The sequence below is a fragment of the Orcinus orca genome, chromosome 5 (assembly GCF_937001465.1).
Source record: "Orcinus orca chromosome 5, mOrcOrc1.1, whole genome shotgun sequence".
Taxonomy (NCBI): domain Eukaryota; kingdom Metazoa; phylum Chordata; class Mammalia; order Artiodactyla; family Delphinidae; genus Orcinus; species Orcinus orca.
Window position 1 is genome coordinate 137,758,817 of NC_064563.1, and position 13,164 is coordinate 137,771,980.

General features: G+C 43.1%; 1 protein-coding gene across 5 annotated transcripts in view; it reads left to right on the forward strand.

Moving 5' to 3' along the window:
- The first annotated feature begins 435 nt into the window (after positions 1-435).
- The window catches only part of SON (SON DNA and RNA binding protein), a 30,867-nt gene continuing 18,138 nt past the window's right edge, over positions 436-13,164 (forward strand). For all 5 annotated transcript variants that reach the window (XM_012539500.3, XM_012539501.3, XM_012539502.3 and 2 more), the window contains exons 1-3: positions 436-981; positions 4,064-4,230; positions 5,976-11,918. In XM_012539500.3, coding sequence (XP_012394954.2) covers positions 905-981; positions 4,064-4,230; positions 5,976-11,918 — 6,187 coding nt within the window. In that variant the 5' untranslated portion in view covers positions 436-904. The remainder of the gene's footprint in view (positions 982-4,063; positions 4,231-5,975; positions 11,919-13,164) is intronic.

Genomic DNA, 13,164 nt, shown 5'->3' on the forward strand with positions numbered 1-13,164 from the left:
CACCGCGAGGTAATCGAGAGTGATTCCCTCCCGCTCTCGGGCGCGGCCTGAACCTCCCCCAGAGCAAAGCTCCCAAGCCCTAGCGAGTTTACAATGTAACACTGTAGGGTCAGGTGCCACGTAACGTCTCTTCGCTTCTTCCAGAGCCTCCTGAGCTCTGAGGAGGGGGAGCACCAAAATGCTTAACCCATGTTCAGCTAATTGTGTGTTGCTCACGAGTCAGGACTGACCAGCTACCGTGCAAAAGTCTCGTGACACGCCTGGCTCCTGACGAGATTAAAATGCACCAAGGTTTGAACACACGTGGTTCAGGACCTCTGGCCTAATGCTAAAACGAAAAAAAAAGCCGAGGCCAATAATAGGATGCCACGGGAGGCAGATGGCGGTAAAAACGTATTCTTCGTATGGGGGCAAGCGCTGATTAATGTTTTCCCGGATGGATCTCCCTGCCGAAACTCGGTGCCATCCGGGACAGTTGGAGTCCCCGGTCAAACACCATGTTGCCCTCCTTGCTCCCTTTCCTCACGGAATTTAATCTAGGGTGTTTAGTGACCAAAATAAACCTCTTAAGGCCCCCAAACACTGTTGAAGACTGACAGCTTAAGCTGACAGTCGCCTCTAGAGAGACTTCTCCTGTAATGGCGCCTGCGTCAGTCACTAACATGGCGGACATAGTCGTGCGCGGCGCAAACGTCAGCAGCTCTACCCCAGACGCTCAGAAACAGCGGAGGAGAGCGGGGCCGTGCTCACTGATTGGTTCAGAGGCGGAGCGTGCCGGACTGGGCGCTCCCACAGGAGCCAATCAGGACGGCTAGAGACGGAATTGGCCGCTGCGCCTCCTCCCGAGGCATGCTGGGAGACTGGAGGACTAGTGAGGAGGAGTTGAGAGAACGGAGCGGACGCCATGGCGACCAACATCGAGCAGATTTTTAGGTCTTTCGTGGTCAGTAAATTCCGGGAAATTCAACAGGAGCTTTCAAGGTAAACTCTTCCCAGGCTCTTCTGCTCCCAAGGGACCGATAGGGCCTCACGTAGCCGTCCGTGGCACCTTTCTTCAGGGTCGCTGTCGTTCCTCGTCTCAGGCCCGGCTACAGCCCCGCCTGGGCCTGGGATCCATTTTCCGGCCCCCCCCACCCCCGTCCGCTCCCTCCCTTCCCAGCGAGGAACTTCGCCCTTTCCGAGGTAATCCCAGGCTCCCTCTTCTAGAACCGAGTTAGGATGCTCAGGCTTCTCCCCCGTTTGGTCATTCCCTACCATTTAGCTACTGTAGGCCTGGTTGTCCACCAGGGACGGGCCTAGTTCCTTCCTCAGCTCCTCAGCCGCCGCGGCGCTTCCCCTCCCCCTCTCTGCCTCCGCGGATTTCGCCGGCCGGTGTCTTTGACCGGAAAGGGGTCTAACGGCCGTTTCTTGGGTAATCTTAAATCCGCTTTATTATTGCAAGCTTCAGACCATTTGGGGGTCGGGATCCTTTAATTAGATTATTTGGGTCCTACTGTTCTGTGGCTTCCACCAGGTAGCATTCTAATAGTTTAATAGATTGGAAGTTTAAATTAAAACAGCTCAAATTAATGTTAGCTACTTTGACAGAATATTCGAGGTGAGGATGGAAGGGGACTTTGCATTAGTGGTAATTTTTTTAATTTAGTCAGCGGAAAGTGGACTTCATGTGTAGCTCTAAATATTTTTGCCGCCCGTGACCCAATTGACATATTTGACCAACACGCTACTTTTGTCATTGCTACTGGTTTACCCTTGCTTCCCCACAATTTGAATGGGAAGAGATTTTCAAAGAAATACTTGCTTACTCAGAAACGAAAATCGCGTGGGTCATGTTGTTATTCAGTGATTGCCTTTTTGCTTTGTATAACGTAAATATTTGTTCCGAGTTCAAATGTATTTGCTGGTTGTATTTTAAAAGTTGAGAGCAAGAACCACACGTAACGTGAATTTGAAAATCAGCCGAAAACGCATTTGTAAACTGAGCGCTCAAATTAACATAAGGTTACTGGGGCAGTGATACAGTATTGCTGTAATATTTTTCCAGGGTATATTGTTATTTCATTGGGAAATAGATCTTCTCATTGATTTAATTGCTTTTTAAAATTTTGTTATATGCTGGTTATTTTTAGGATGATGATAAACGACCTGAGTTAAGGGAATATAATTTTCCTGAAAACTTTTTTATAGTTGCATATATTAAGTAGTTGTGTTTGCTGGTTGTAATGTCTTTTTTCTATACCTTTTAAAATTCAGTTTTTGTATTAGAAGTGTTATTGTCGTGGAAAGTTTAGGAAAAAAGAGGAAAGAAAATTTTAAAACACCACATGGTTATTGATCTTCATGTTCTTTCATTTTTTCCTTGTGCATACAGATGCACATATTTTGTCAAGTGTGATCATCTTGTTGTGTGTTGGTTGTTTTTTTCACCTATATATTGTGAACACGTTTGTGTTTTATCAGTCTCGGTAGTCTTTGAAACATTTTTCATGGCTCCATAGAATTCTGTTGTAGGATTGTATTGATGGATATTTAGTTGCTTTGAAATTTCCACTCCTTTGCAGCAGTTCAGTAAGCATCCTCACAGCTTTAAGATGATTACTTTGTTATAGACTGACAGGTTTTTTTTTTTAGCCCTAGTTTTCTGATTTTTAAATCGTGGCCTTTTTAGTAAGGTACGCACTGTGAAAGTGCTTAGGAAAAATGTAAAAGAGCTCCAGGAAGAGAGTTTAAAAAGAATATTAGATAAAGCAGTTTATTACTAAGGGAATATTTAGCTTCTTTTCAAATACTATGCTATATATTGTCAGTATTAAAAGAAGTTTTTGATTATTTGCCATTTCGGTGAACTATAGTTCCTTTTTTTCTCACTTTTATGAATATGGGTTTGGGTGAGGAGACTGACTTTTAGACAGTTTAAGTTATTATATATAGATGGTTGAGTGTGAGCTCTGGTTTTGAATACCAGCTTTACCTCTTAATTAGATGTATGATGTACAGCTAGGTTTTTTTGTCTTCTCTGTGCCTCATTTTCCTCGTTTAAATAATCAGAAAAATAGTGCTGATCTTAGAGTTTTGTTAGGATAAATGAGTTTAAAAATGTAGAACCGTGCAACCCTAATTAATAGTTAATAAATGTTAAATATTGCTATTGTATGACTAATTGTATTAGAAAACCAAATGTTTTTTAATAACACTTGGTTAACTACTGAATTTTTTTGGGTTTTGACCAGACTTTTATCAGGTAGTGGAGCATAATTGTCGACCCATTTTGCTACCTAAAATTTAAGTTACATTAAGTCAAACGTGCTGTTTAAAGTATTTTTCAAAACAATTTTGTAAATTTACACAAAATAGTACAAAAGACTAAGTAAATGATATGTTTTTATGTCTGTTAAGATTCTTCTGTTCCCGTGAATTGAAAATATGTTAAGTGATTCATTTACTGTTATTATAAATGAGTTGTTTTACATGATCTTTGATAACTGGGTGAAAATTATATAAATGTATTTTTCCTTTTCAACATTATGGCATTTCAGCAAGTCTGATCAGTCTAAACCTGATCCAGTGCTACAAGTTACCGTTTTGACTTAATGTGTCAGTGGCTAAAGTTGTGTTCCTTGATACTGCTGATGGTGATTGTGATACTTGCACAAGTGTGGCTTTACTGTGGCTATAGCTTCTACCATAATGTTAGGTCATGTATTTTTCTTTGGTTTTGTGATTGTGATCTTAATAATAATTTTCCTCCCCTGAGAGAAATATGCTGGTTGGGGAGTATTTTGTTAAAAAAAAAAAAAAAAAAAAGATGAGCTTAGAAACCTGTTTGAAAGACTTTTTCTTAACTTTCACAGTTCTGAAAACTTTAATCGTGTGAAAATAAAAATGTACCAACTGTAAGTAGATAGTGTTAAGGAAGCACTTTTGATGGGGAATAGCATCCAAAATAAATAAAAAATGGTGAAGTGTACAAATAAGATTGTTTTAATCAGTTGAGTTACAAATATTAATTTATTATATGGCATGATAAAAATATTAATGAATTTTGGTAACTTTTCTTGTGAAGTGGAAGGAGTGAAGGCCAGCTCAATGGTGAAACAAATACACCTATTGAAGGAAACCAGGCAGGTGATGCAGCTGCTTCTGCCAGGAGCCTACCAAATGAAGAAATAGTTCAGAAGATAGAGGAAGTACTTTCTGGGGTCTTAGATACGGAACTACGATATAAGCCAGGTAAGTTGGAGATAATCAGTTGTCTTGAAAACTTGAAGATTTTTTTTTAATAGTTGACAGTAGTATTTCTTGATTGCAGAGTATTTAAGATGTTCATTAGATTTAAAACTTCAATAAGTTTAATTTTTAGTTTAATTGATTTACTGAAGATTTTCTTAAGTATTTTTTTGAAAATACAATTGTACTGGAACCATGAGCATCGATGCATTTGTTTACTTTGCTGGTGGAATATAACTGTCTTTGTTTGGTTTAGTCTTACAGTGCCTCAGTGCCAGGATTTTGAATGTAGGTTTTCATTGAACAGTTGTATAAATGTCAGTTTGGGAAGGTACAGGAGTCCGGACCATATCTGTAATGATTCTAAAACCCTGGAAGGTTTTATTTTAAAGCTCAAGATTAGAGATGATCTTGTTTTTGTGTCTACTCCTCTTAAAGGTGCAATGAATGGAGAGGAATCATTGCTGGATATTTAGCATTTGGGGAATTGATTAAATAATTGATGCTTAGAAATGAAGGATTTGTGATCAGCCACAAAAATAACAATATTGTTTAGTTTTGTAAATGGGGGGCCATGGTATGGGTTTTGTTTATTTTTAGTATAGAGTATGGTTAAAAAAAAATAGCATGGACTGTAGCCTTGCTTAGATTCATGGCTCTAGCAACTTTTTCTTGAAGTGTAATGTAGCTAACGTTTGGTACATAATAAACAATTAGTGGAAAATGATTAATTTTGCTTTGGAAGAGGTCTTGTCATGTGTTGATTTGCTTTTTCCATAATCTTGGTGACCTGGATTTCCGATCACCTAAGATCACTAAGGTTTATCTAATATGATATTGGCATTAGAGTAAATCTCATCTGGTTACAAAGTGGATTATAAACCACTTTTTCTTTTAGATATGCAGATTGAAATGTTCTTAAGTTACATGTTAAGGGCTGTACGAATTTTCTTCTCCAAATGACTTTATTATCATTTTTAAAGTAGAAACATTAAAAAAAATTACTTCTTAGTAATTTAGAAGAGTATTGGGGGGAAGATGTTATTTTTATTAGAATGCAACATGGGTGAAAATTCAGGTTCCGTATTTTACATTTGTTGTTCAGACCTTATACTATAAAAGCAATCTCTAGCATTTGCTGCGGGCTTACTTGGTGCCAGGCATTATTCAGTGTACTTTGTATGTTTTAACTGAGTTCGTCCTCTAACTCTGGAAGACAGAGTGTCAGCGGTTTGGCCACGTCTATTCATTTAGTGAGTGGTGAATTGATTCAGTATCCAAAAGCAGACAGTGTGTTCCAGAGCTAGTGCCATGTTGCTTTCTGTATAAATAAGGGTGATAAAATAGTTACAAAAGTTTTTTAACGTGTGTTTTTGTGGAAATTCTTAGAGTTAATAATATGAAAGATATTCATCATAACTGTAGTTTAAAAGTAATTTGCTGTATAGTGAGAGCTGGAGAAAGTAATTGTTTTAAATGAACTTAGTAAAAACACATCTTAATGTAATTCTAAAAGTTTTTGTAATAAATTAAGAAATTATTTTTAACCCAGGCTTCAGTTGTAAAAGAAGTATTGGAAAAGTGTCAGTCTTCAGATAACTGGTTTATGGAAAATAGTTTATTTAGTAACCTTTTGTTTAACAAGAAGTGTTATGGTATCTTAACATGGATTGTAAGTTTTGGTTTATACGACTTACCTAAATCTATTTTGGGGGATATTTGACAAAATTAATTTTCCTAAATTTCAGACTTGAAGGAGGCTTCCAGAAAAAGTAGATGTGTGTCTGTACAAACAGATCCTACTGATGAAATACCTACCAAAAAGTCGAAGAAACATAAAAAGCACAAAAATAAAAAGAAGAAAAAGAAGAAAGAAAAGGAAAAAAAGTATAAAAGGCAGCCAGAAGAATCTGAATCAAAGCCGAAATCACATCATGATGGGAACGTAGATTTAGAATCAGATTCCTTTTTGAAGTTTGATTCTGAACCTTCAGAAATGGCACTGGAGCATCCTGTAAGAGCGTTCGGCCTATCTGACACCAGTGAGTCTCCTGCACTTGTGCTAGAACCTCCTGTAGTATCTATGGAGGTATTAGAGCCACACACCTTAGAAATTCTGAAGCCAGCTACAAAAACTGCAGAACTGTCAGTTGCATCTACATCAGTAGTTTCAGTGCAGTCAGAGCAGTCTGTAGCAGTAATGCTGGAACCATCCACGACAAAGATTCTGGATTCCTTTGCAACAGCACCAGTGCCTACTACAACAGTAGTGCTAAAGTCATCTGAGCCGGTTGTGACAATGTCAGTGGAGTGTCAGGTGAAGCCTGGGCTGAAATCTTTGGAGAGCACACCTCCAGAGCCATCAAAGATCATGTTGTTAGAGCCTCCAGTAGCAAAAGTGCTAGAGCCATCAGAAACCCTTGTGTCATCAGAGACACCTACTCAGGTGCACCCTGAGCCAAGCACATCAACAACAATGGATTTTCCAGAGTCATCGGCAACTGAAGTGCTAAGATTGCCAGAGCAGCCTGTAGAAGTACCATCGGAGATTGCAGATTCATCCATGACAAGACCGCAGGAGATGCTGGAGCTGCCCAAGACCACAGCGTTGGAGCTGCAGGAGTCGTCGGTGGCCTCAGCGATGGAGTTGCCGGGGCCACCTGCGACCTCCATGCTGGAGTTGCAGGGGCCCCCTGTGACTCCAGTGCTGGAGTTACCTGGGCCCTCTGCTACCCCGGTGCCAGAGTTGCCAGGGCCCCTTTCTACCCCAGTGCCTGAGTTGCTAGGGCCCCCTGCGACAGCAGTGCCTGAGTTGCCGGGGCCCTCTGTGACGTCAGTGCCACAGTTGTCGCAGGAATTGCCAGGGCTTCCAGCACCATCCATGGGGTTGGAGCCACCACAGGAGGTACCAGAGCCACCTGTGATGGCACAGGAGTTGCCAGGGCTGCCTGTGGTGACAGCAGCAGTAGAGCTGCCAGGGCAGCCTGTGGTTACAGTAGCAATGGAGTTGACCGAACAACCTGTGACGACGACAGAGTTGGAGCAGCCTGTGGGGATGACAACGGTGGAACATCCTGGGCAGCCTGAGGTGACGACGGCAACAGGGTTGCTGGGGCAGCCTGAGGCAGCAATGGTGCTGGAGTTGCCAGGACAGCCAGTGGCAACGACAGCGCTGGAGTTGCCAGGGCAGTCTTCGGTGACTGGGGTGCCAGAGTTGCCAGGGCTGCCTTCGGCAACTAGGGCACTGGAGTTGTCGGGGCAGCCTGTGGCAACTGGGGCACTGGAGTTGCCTGGGCAGCTCATGGCAGCTGGGGCACTGGAGTTCTCGGGGCAGTCTGGGGCAGCTGGAGCACTGGAGCTTTTGGGGCAGCCTTTGGCAACAGGGGTGCTGGAGTTGCCAGGGCAGCCTGGGGCGCCAGAGTTGCCTGGGCAGCCTGTGGCAACTGTGGCGCTGGAGATCTCTGTTCAGTCTGTGGTGACAACAACGGAGCTGTCAACGATGACCGTGTCGCAGTCCCTGGAGGTGCCCTCGACGACAGCGCTGGAGTCGTATAATACGGTAGCACAGGAGCTGCCTACTACATTAGTGGGGGAGACTTCTGTAACAGTAGGAGTGGATCCCTTGATGGCCCAAGAATCCCATATGTTAGCTTCTAACACCATGGAGACCCATATGTTAGCATCCAACACCATGGACTCCCAAATGCTAGCGTCCAACACCATGGACTCCCAGATGCTAGCGTCCAACACCATGGACTCCCAGATGTTAGCCTCTAGCACCATGGACTCCCAGATGTTAGCAACTAGCTCCATGGACTCCCAGATGTTAGCAACCAGCTCCATGGACTCCCAGATGTTAGCAACCAGCTCCATGGACTCCCAGATGTTAGCAACCAGCTCCATGGACTCCCAGATGTTAGCAACCAGCTCCATGGACTCCCAGATGTTAGCAACCAGCTCCATGGACTCCCAGATGTTAGCAACCAGCTCCATGGACTCCCAGATGTTAGCAACCAGCACCATGGACTCCCAGATGTTAGCAACCAGCTCCATGGACTCCCAGATGTTAGCCACTAGCTCTATGGATTCCCAGATGTTAGCATCTGGTACTATGGACTCTCAGATGTTAGCTTCCGGCACCATGGATGCTCAGATGTTAGCGTCTGGTACCATGGATGCTCAGATGTTAGCATCTAGTACCCAAGATTCTGCTATGTTGGGTTCAAAATCTCCTGATCCCTACAGGTTAGCTCAGGATCCTTACAGGTTAGCTCAAGATCCCTATAGGTTAGGTCATGACCCTTATAGGCTAGGTCATGATGCCTACAGGTTAGGGCAAGACCCCTATAGATTAGGCCATGATCCCTACAGACTAACTCCTGATCCCTATAGGATGTCACCTAGACCCTATAGGATAGCACCCAGGTCCTATAGAATAGCTCCCAGGCCATATAGGTTAGCACCTAGACCCCTGATGTTAGCATCTAGACGTTCTATGATGATGTCCTATGCTGCAGAACGTTCCATGATGTCATCCTACGAACGCTCTATGATGTCTTATGAGCGGTCTATGATGTCCCCTATGGCTGAACGCTCTATGATGTCAGCCTATGAGCGCTCTATGATGTCAGCTTATGAGCGCTCTATGATGTCCCCTATGGCTGAGCGCTCTATGATGTCAGCTTATGAACGCTCTATGATGTCAGCTTATGAGCGCTCCATGATGTCCCCGATGGCTGACCGATCTATGATGTCCATGGGTGCTGACCGGTCTATGATGTCTTCATACTCTGCTGCTGACCGGTCTATGATGTCATCGTACTCTGCAGCTGATCGATCTATGATGTCATCTTATACTGCTGATCGTTCAATGATGTCTATGGCAGCTGATTCTTACACCGATTCTTACACTGATACATATACGGAGGCATATATGGTGCCACCTTTGCCTCCTGAAGAGCCTCCAACAATGCCACCATTGCCACCTGAAGAGCCACCAATGACACCGCCATTGCCTCCTGAGGAACCACCAGAGGGTCCAGCATTACCCACTGAGCAGTCAGCATTAACAGCTGAAAATACTTGGCCTACTGAGGTGCCAGCATTACCTCCTGAAGAGTCTGTGTCGCTGCCTGAACCTCCTGTGAGTCAAAGTGAGATTTCAGAGCCTTCAGCAGTGCTTGCTAATTATTCAGCGTCAGCATCAGAGCCTTCAATGTTAGCATCAGAGGCTTCCATGACTGTTCCAGAACCACCACTGGAGCCAGAATCTTTGGTCACATCAACACCTGTAGAGTCTGCTGCTGTAGCAGAAGAGCATGAAATTATTCCAGAAAGACCAGTGACTTATATGGTGTCGGAAACTCCCACAACATCAGGTGAACCGACTGTGTTAACATCAGAGCCTTCTGTTATGTCAGAGGCAGCAGAAACTTTTGATTCCATGAGGGCTTCAGGACATGTTGCCTCAGAGGTATCTATGTCCCTGCTGGAGGCAGCAGTACCTATTCCAGAGCCATCCCAGAGCACTGTAGATCTGCCAGCCATGGCTGTCTCAGAGCTACCAGCTGTGGCTGTCCCAGAGCAACCAGCTGTGGCTGTCCCAGAGCAACCAGCTGGAACTGTCTCAGAGCCACCAGACATGGCTGTTCCAGAGCCACAGGCTGAGGCTGTGCCAGACCCAGCGGCTGTGGCTGTCCAGGACCCACCGGCCGAGGCTGTCCCAGAGCCCCTGGCCTTGTCTGAGCCAGAGCATATTACCGTTCCTGTGCCAGTTGTTTCTGCCCTGGAGCCTACTGTGCCTGTCCTGGAACCAGCGGTGTCAGTCTTTCAACCTAACGTGATTGTTTCAGAACCATCTATTTGTGTCCAAGAATCTACTGTGACAATTTCAGAGCCTCCTGTCACTCTCTCAGAGCAGACTCAAGTAATACCCACTGAGATGGTTTTAGAGTCTACACCAATGATACTGGAGTCTAACGTTATAAAAGGAATGAATTTACTGTCTGGCGATCAAAATCTTGCTCCAGAGATTAGCATGCAGGAGATTCCCATGCATTCAGACGAAGAGCCACATGCTGAAGGATACCTGAAGAATGATTCTTATGAAACTGAAAGTGGTATGAATATAGACTGTAATATAAATAATCACTTAATTGCTAAAGAGATGGAACATAACACAGTGTCTGCTGCCAGCACTGGTGCTGTTGGTGAAACTGGTGAAGAGAAGATTTTGCCCACCAATGAGACTAAACAATGCACAGTATTGGATACCTGTCCTACTGTTAGTGAAACTGATGTAGGAGGGACTCTGTCTTCTACTGGTTCCCTTGCTCTTGAACCTGATGCACTGGGAACTGGTAAGGGTCTTGAATTTGCCACAGCATCTGCTTTCAGTTCAATTAGTAAATATGATGTTGAAGTATCGTTAACTACTCAAGATACTGAACATGACATGGTAATTTCCACCAGCCCCAGTGGTGGTAGTGAAGCTGACATAGAGGGACCTTTACCTGCTAAAGACATTCATCCTGATATACCAGCAAATAATAACTTTGTCAGTAAGGATGCAGAAGGATCATTACCTATACAGGAGAGTGACCAGACATTAGCAGTGGCTCTCAGTCCTAAAGAAAGTAGTGGAGAAGATAAAGAAGTACCTCTCCCTACTAAAGAGATACTGTCTGATTCAGGATTTTCTGCCAACATTGATGATATTAATGAAGCTGATTTAGTGAGACCATTACTTCCTAAGGACATGGAACGTCTTACAAGCCTTAGAGCTGGTATTGAAGGACCTTTACTTGCAAGTGAAGTTGAACGGGATAAATCTGCTGCCAGTCCAGTTGTAATTAGTATACCAGAAAGAGCTTCAGAGTCGTCTTCAGAGGAAAAAGATGATTATGAAATTTTTGTAAAAGTTAAGGACACACATGAAAAAAGCAAGAAAAATAAGAACCGTGACAAAGGTGAGAAAGAGAAGAAAAGGGACTCTTCGTTAAGATCTCGAAGTAAGCGTTCCAAGTCTTCTGAACACAAATCGCGAAAGCGCACCAGTGAATCTCGTTCTAGGGCAAGGAAGAGATCATCGAAGTCCAAGTCTCATCGCTCTCAAACACGTTCACGGTCACGATCAAGACGCAGAAGGAGGAGCAGCAGGTCAAGATCAAAGTCTAGAGGAAGGCGATCTGTATCAAAAGAGAAGCGCAAAAGATCGCCAAAGCACAGATCCAAGTCCAGGGAAAGAAAAAGAAAAAGATCAAGCTCCAGGGATAACCGGAAAACAGGTAGAGCTCGGAGTCGCACCCCAAGCCGTCGGAGCCGGAGTCACACTCCGAGTCGTCGAAGAAGATCTAGATCTGGGGGAAGAAGGAGCTTCAGCATCTCCCCGAGCCGACGGAGCCGCACCCCGAGCCGAAGGAGTCGCACCCCGAGCCGAAGGAGTCGCACCCCGAGCCGACGGAGCCGCACCCCGAGCCGACGGAGCCGCACCCCGAGCCGACGGAGCCGCACCCCGAGCCGTCGGAGAAGATCAAGATCTGTGGTAAGAAGACGAAGCTTCAGTATATCACCAGTCAGATTAAGGCGATCACGAACACCCTTGAGAAGAAGGTTTAGCAGGTCTCCCATCCGCCGTAAACGATCCAGGTCTTCTGAAAGAGGCAGATCACCTAAACGTCTGACGGATCTGAGTGAGTCATTTAAAAATTTAATGGTATTAGAGAATGATTTAAAGCTGAGTTTTTTTCTGTGAGTCAAATGGAATATTTGGGGTTATTGGTTTAGGATAAATATTTCTATCTTTAAATTTTTGTAGTTAGGTTTAGCTTCTGTTTAGAAAATGTAGGAATAAGTACATTTGTAATTAGCGTTTAAAAGACCTGCTTTGGAGTAAATTAGAACCAAGGTATTTCCATGCTTGAATGCTTTCTTTTTGCTTTAACCATATTCCATAACTAAAAATGGCAGGTAGAAGTCCAGTTAAAGACAAGGCTAGTATCTGCTCAGGTTGTTATTGTATGTATTCCAACATAAATTCTTGCAGATAAGCCTAAAATCAAATGTTTCTTTTTTAATAAGTTACATCTTAAACTGGCAATACAGTACTGTTAAATGTTTGTGAAAATAATTCTGATTGGTATAATGGGTGATGGAAGTGAGTAGGGAATTTTGCATATGGGGAGTTAAAGTGATTTCAGTCTGCCTTTTAAAAGATGAAGTGTTCTAATTTCTCCTAATTTTAAAAAGTGTGCAGAGGTGATTAAAACTTGATGGATCATGCGTGACTACCTGTAATAATAATGGATAATTTATCATTATCCCAGTGGATTGGACATTTCCAGGTCAGAGTTGTCTAAAGAAAAAGATCTTAACAGAACCGCAAGGGAGAATGCATTCAGTTCAACAAATGTTTCTGAGTTCTTTTTTTATTCAAAGCAAAAAACAGTATATAATTTCTGGAGTGATTACAAGTTAGTACAAGAGACACAGATAAAATGCATATGTGTCTCTTTTACCAAATAGTAAAACTACCAAAAAGAGTAGAATGTGATGATTGCTGTAATTACTGGTATAGATTAGGTACTTTGGGAGCACGGTGGAGAGGAATGTTAAATTCTGACTTAAGACTTGTTACTTTGAAGAGGTGGCAGTTTTGAACTTGGGCTCAAAGAGTGCTTTAAAATGTTGTCCGAGATTAGAAGGAAAGTAATTTAAGGGGTGTGATAGTTGTGGAAAATAAAGTAGGTTTGGGCAGGTGTGTGTCTTAATGTGTGTGGCAGAGTGATCATTATAGTTGTGTAGTCTAGCTATTTTGTATAGTGTTTGAATGGTAACCTAAATGTGGACTTAATTCTTTTTTAAATATGGGGCATTTGTTTTAAAACTTTGAGCCAAAGAGTGATTTCATCACAGCTGTAAGTTAGGGCAGAAGATTGA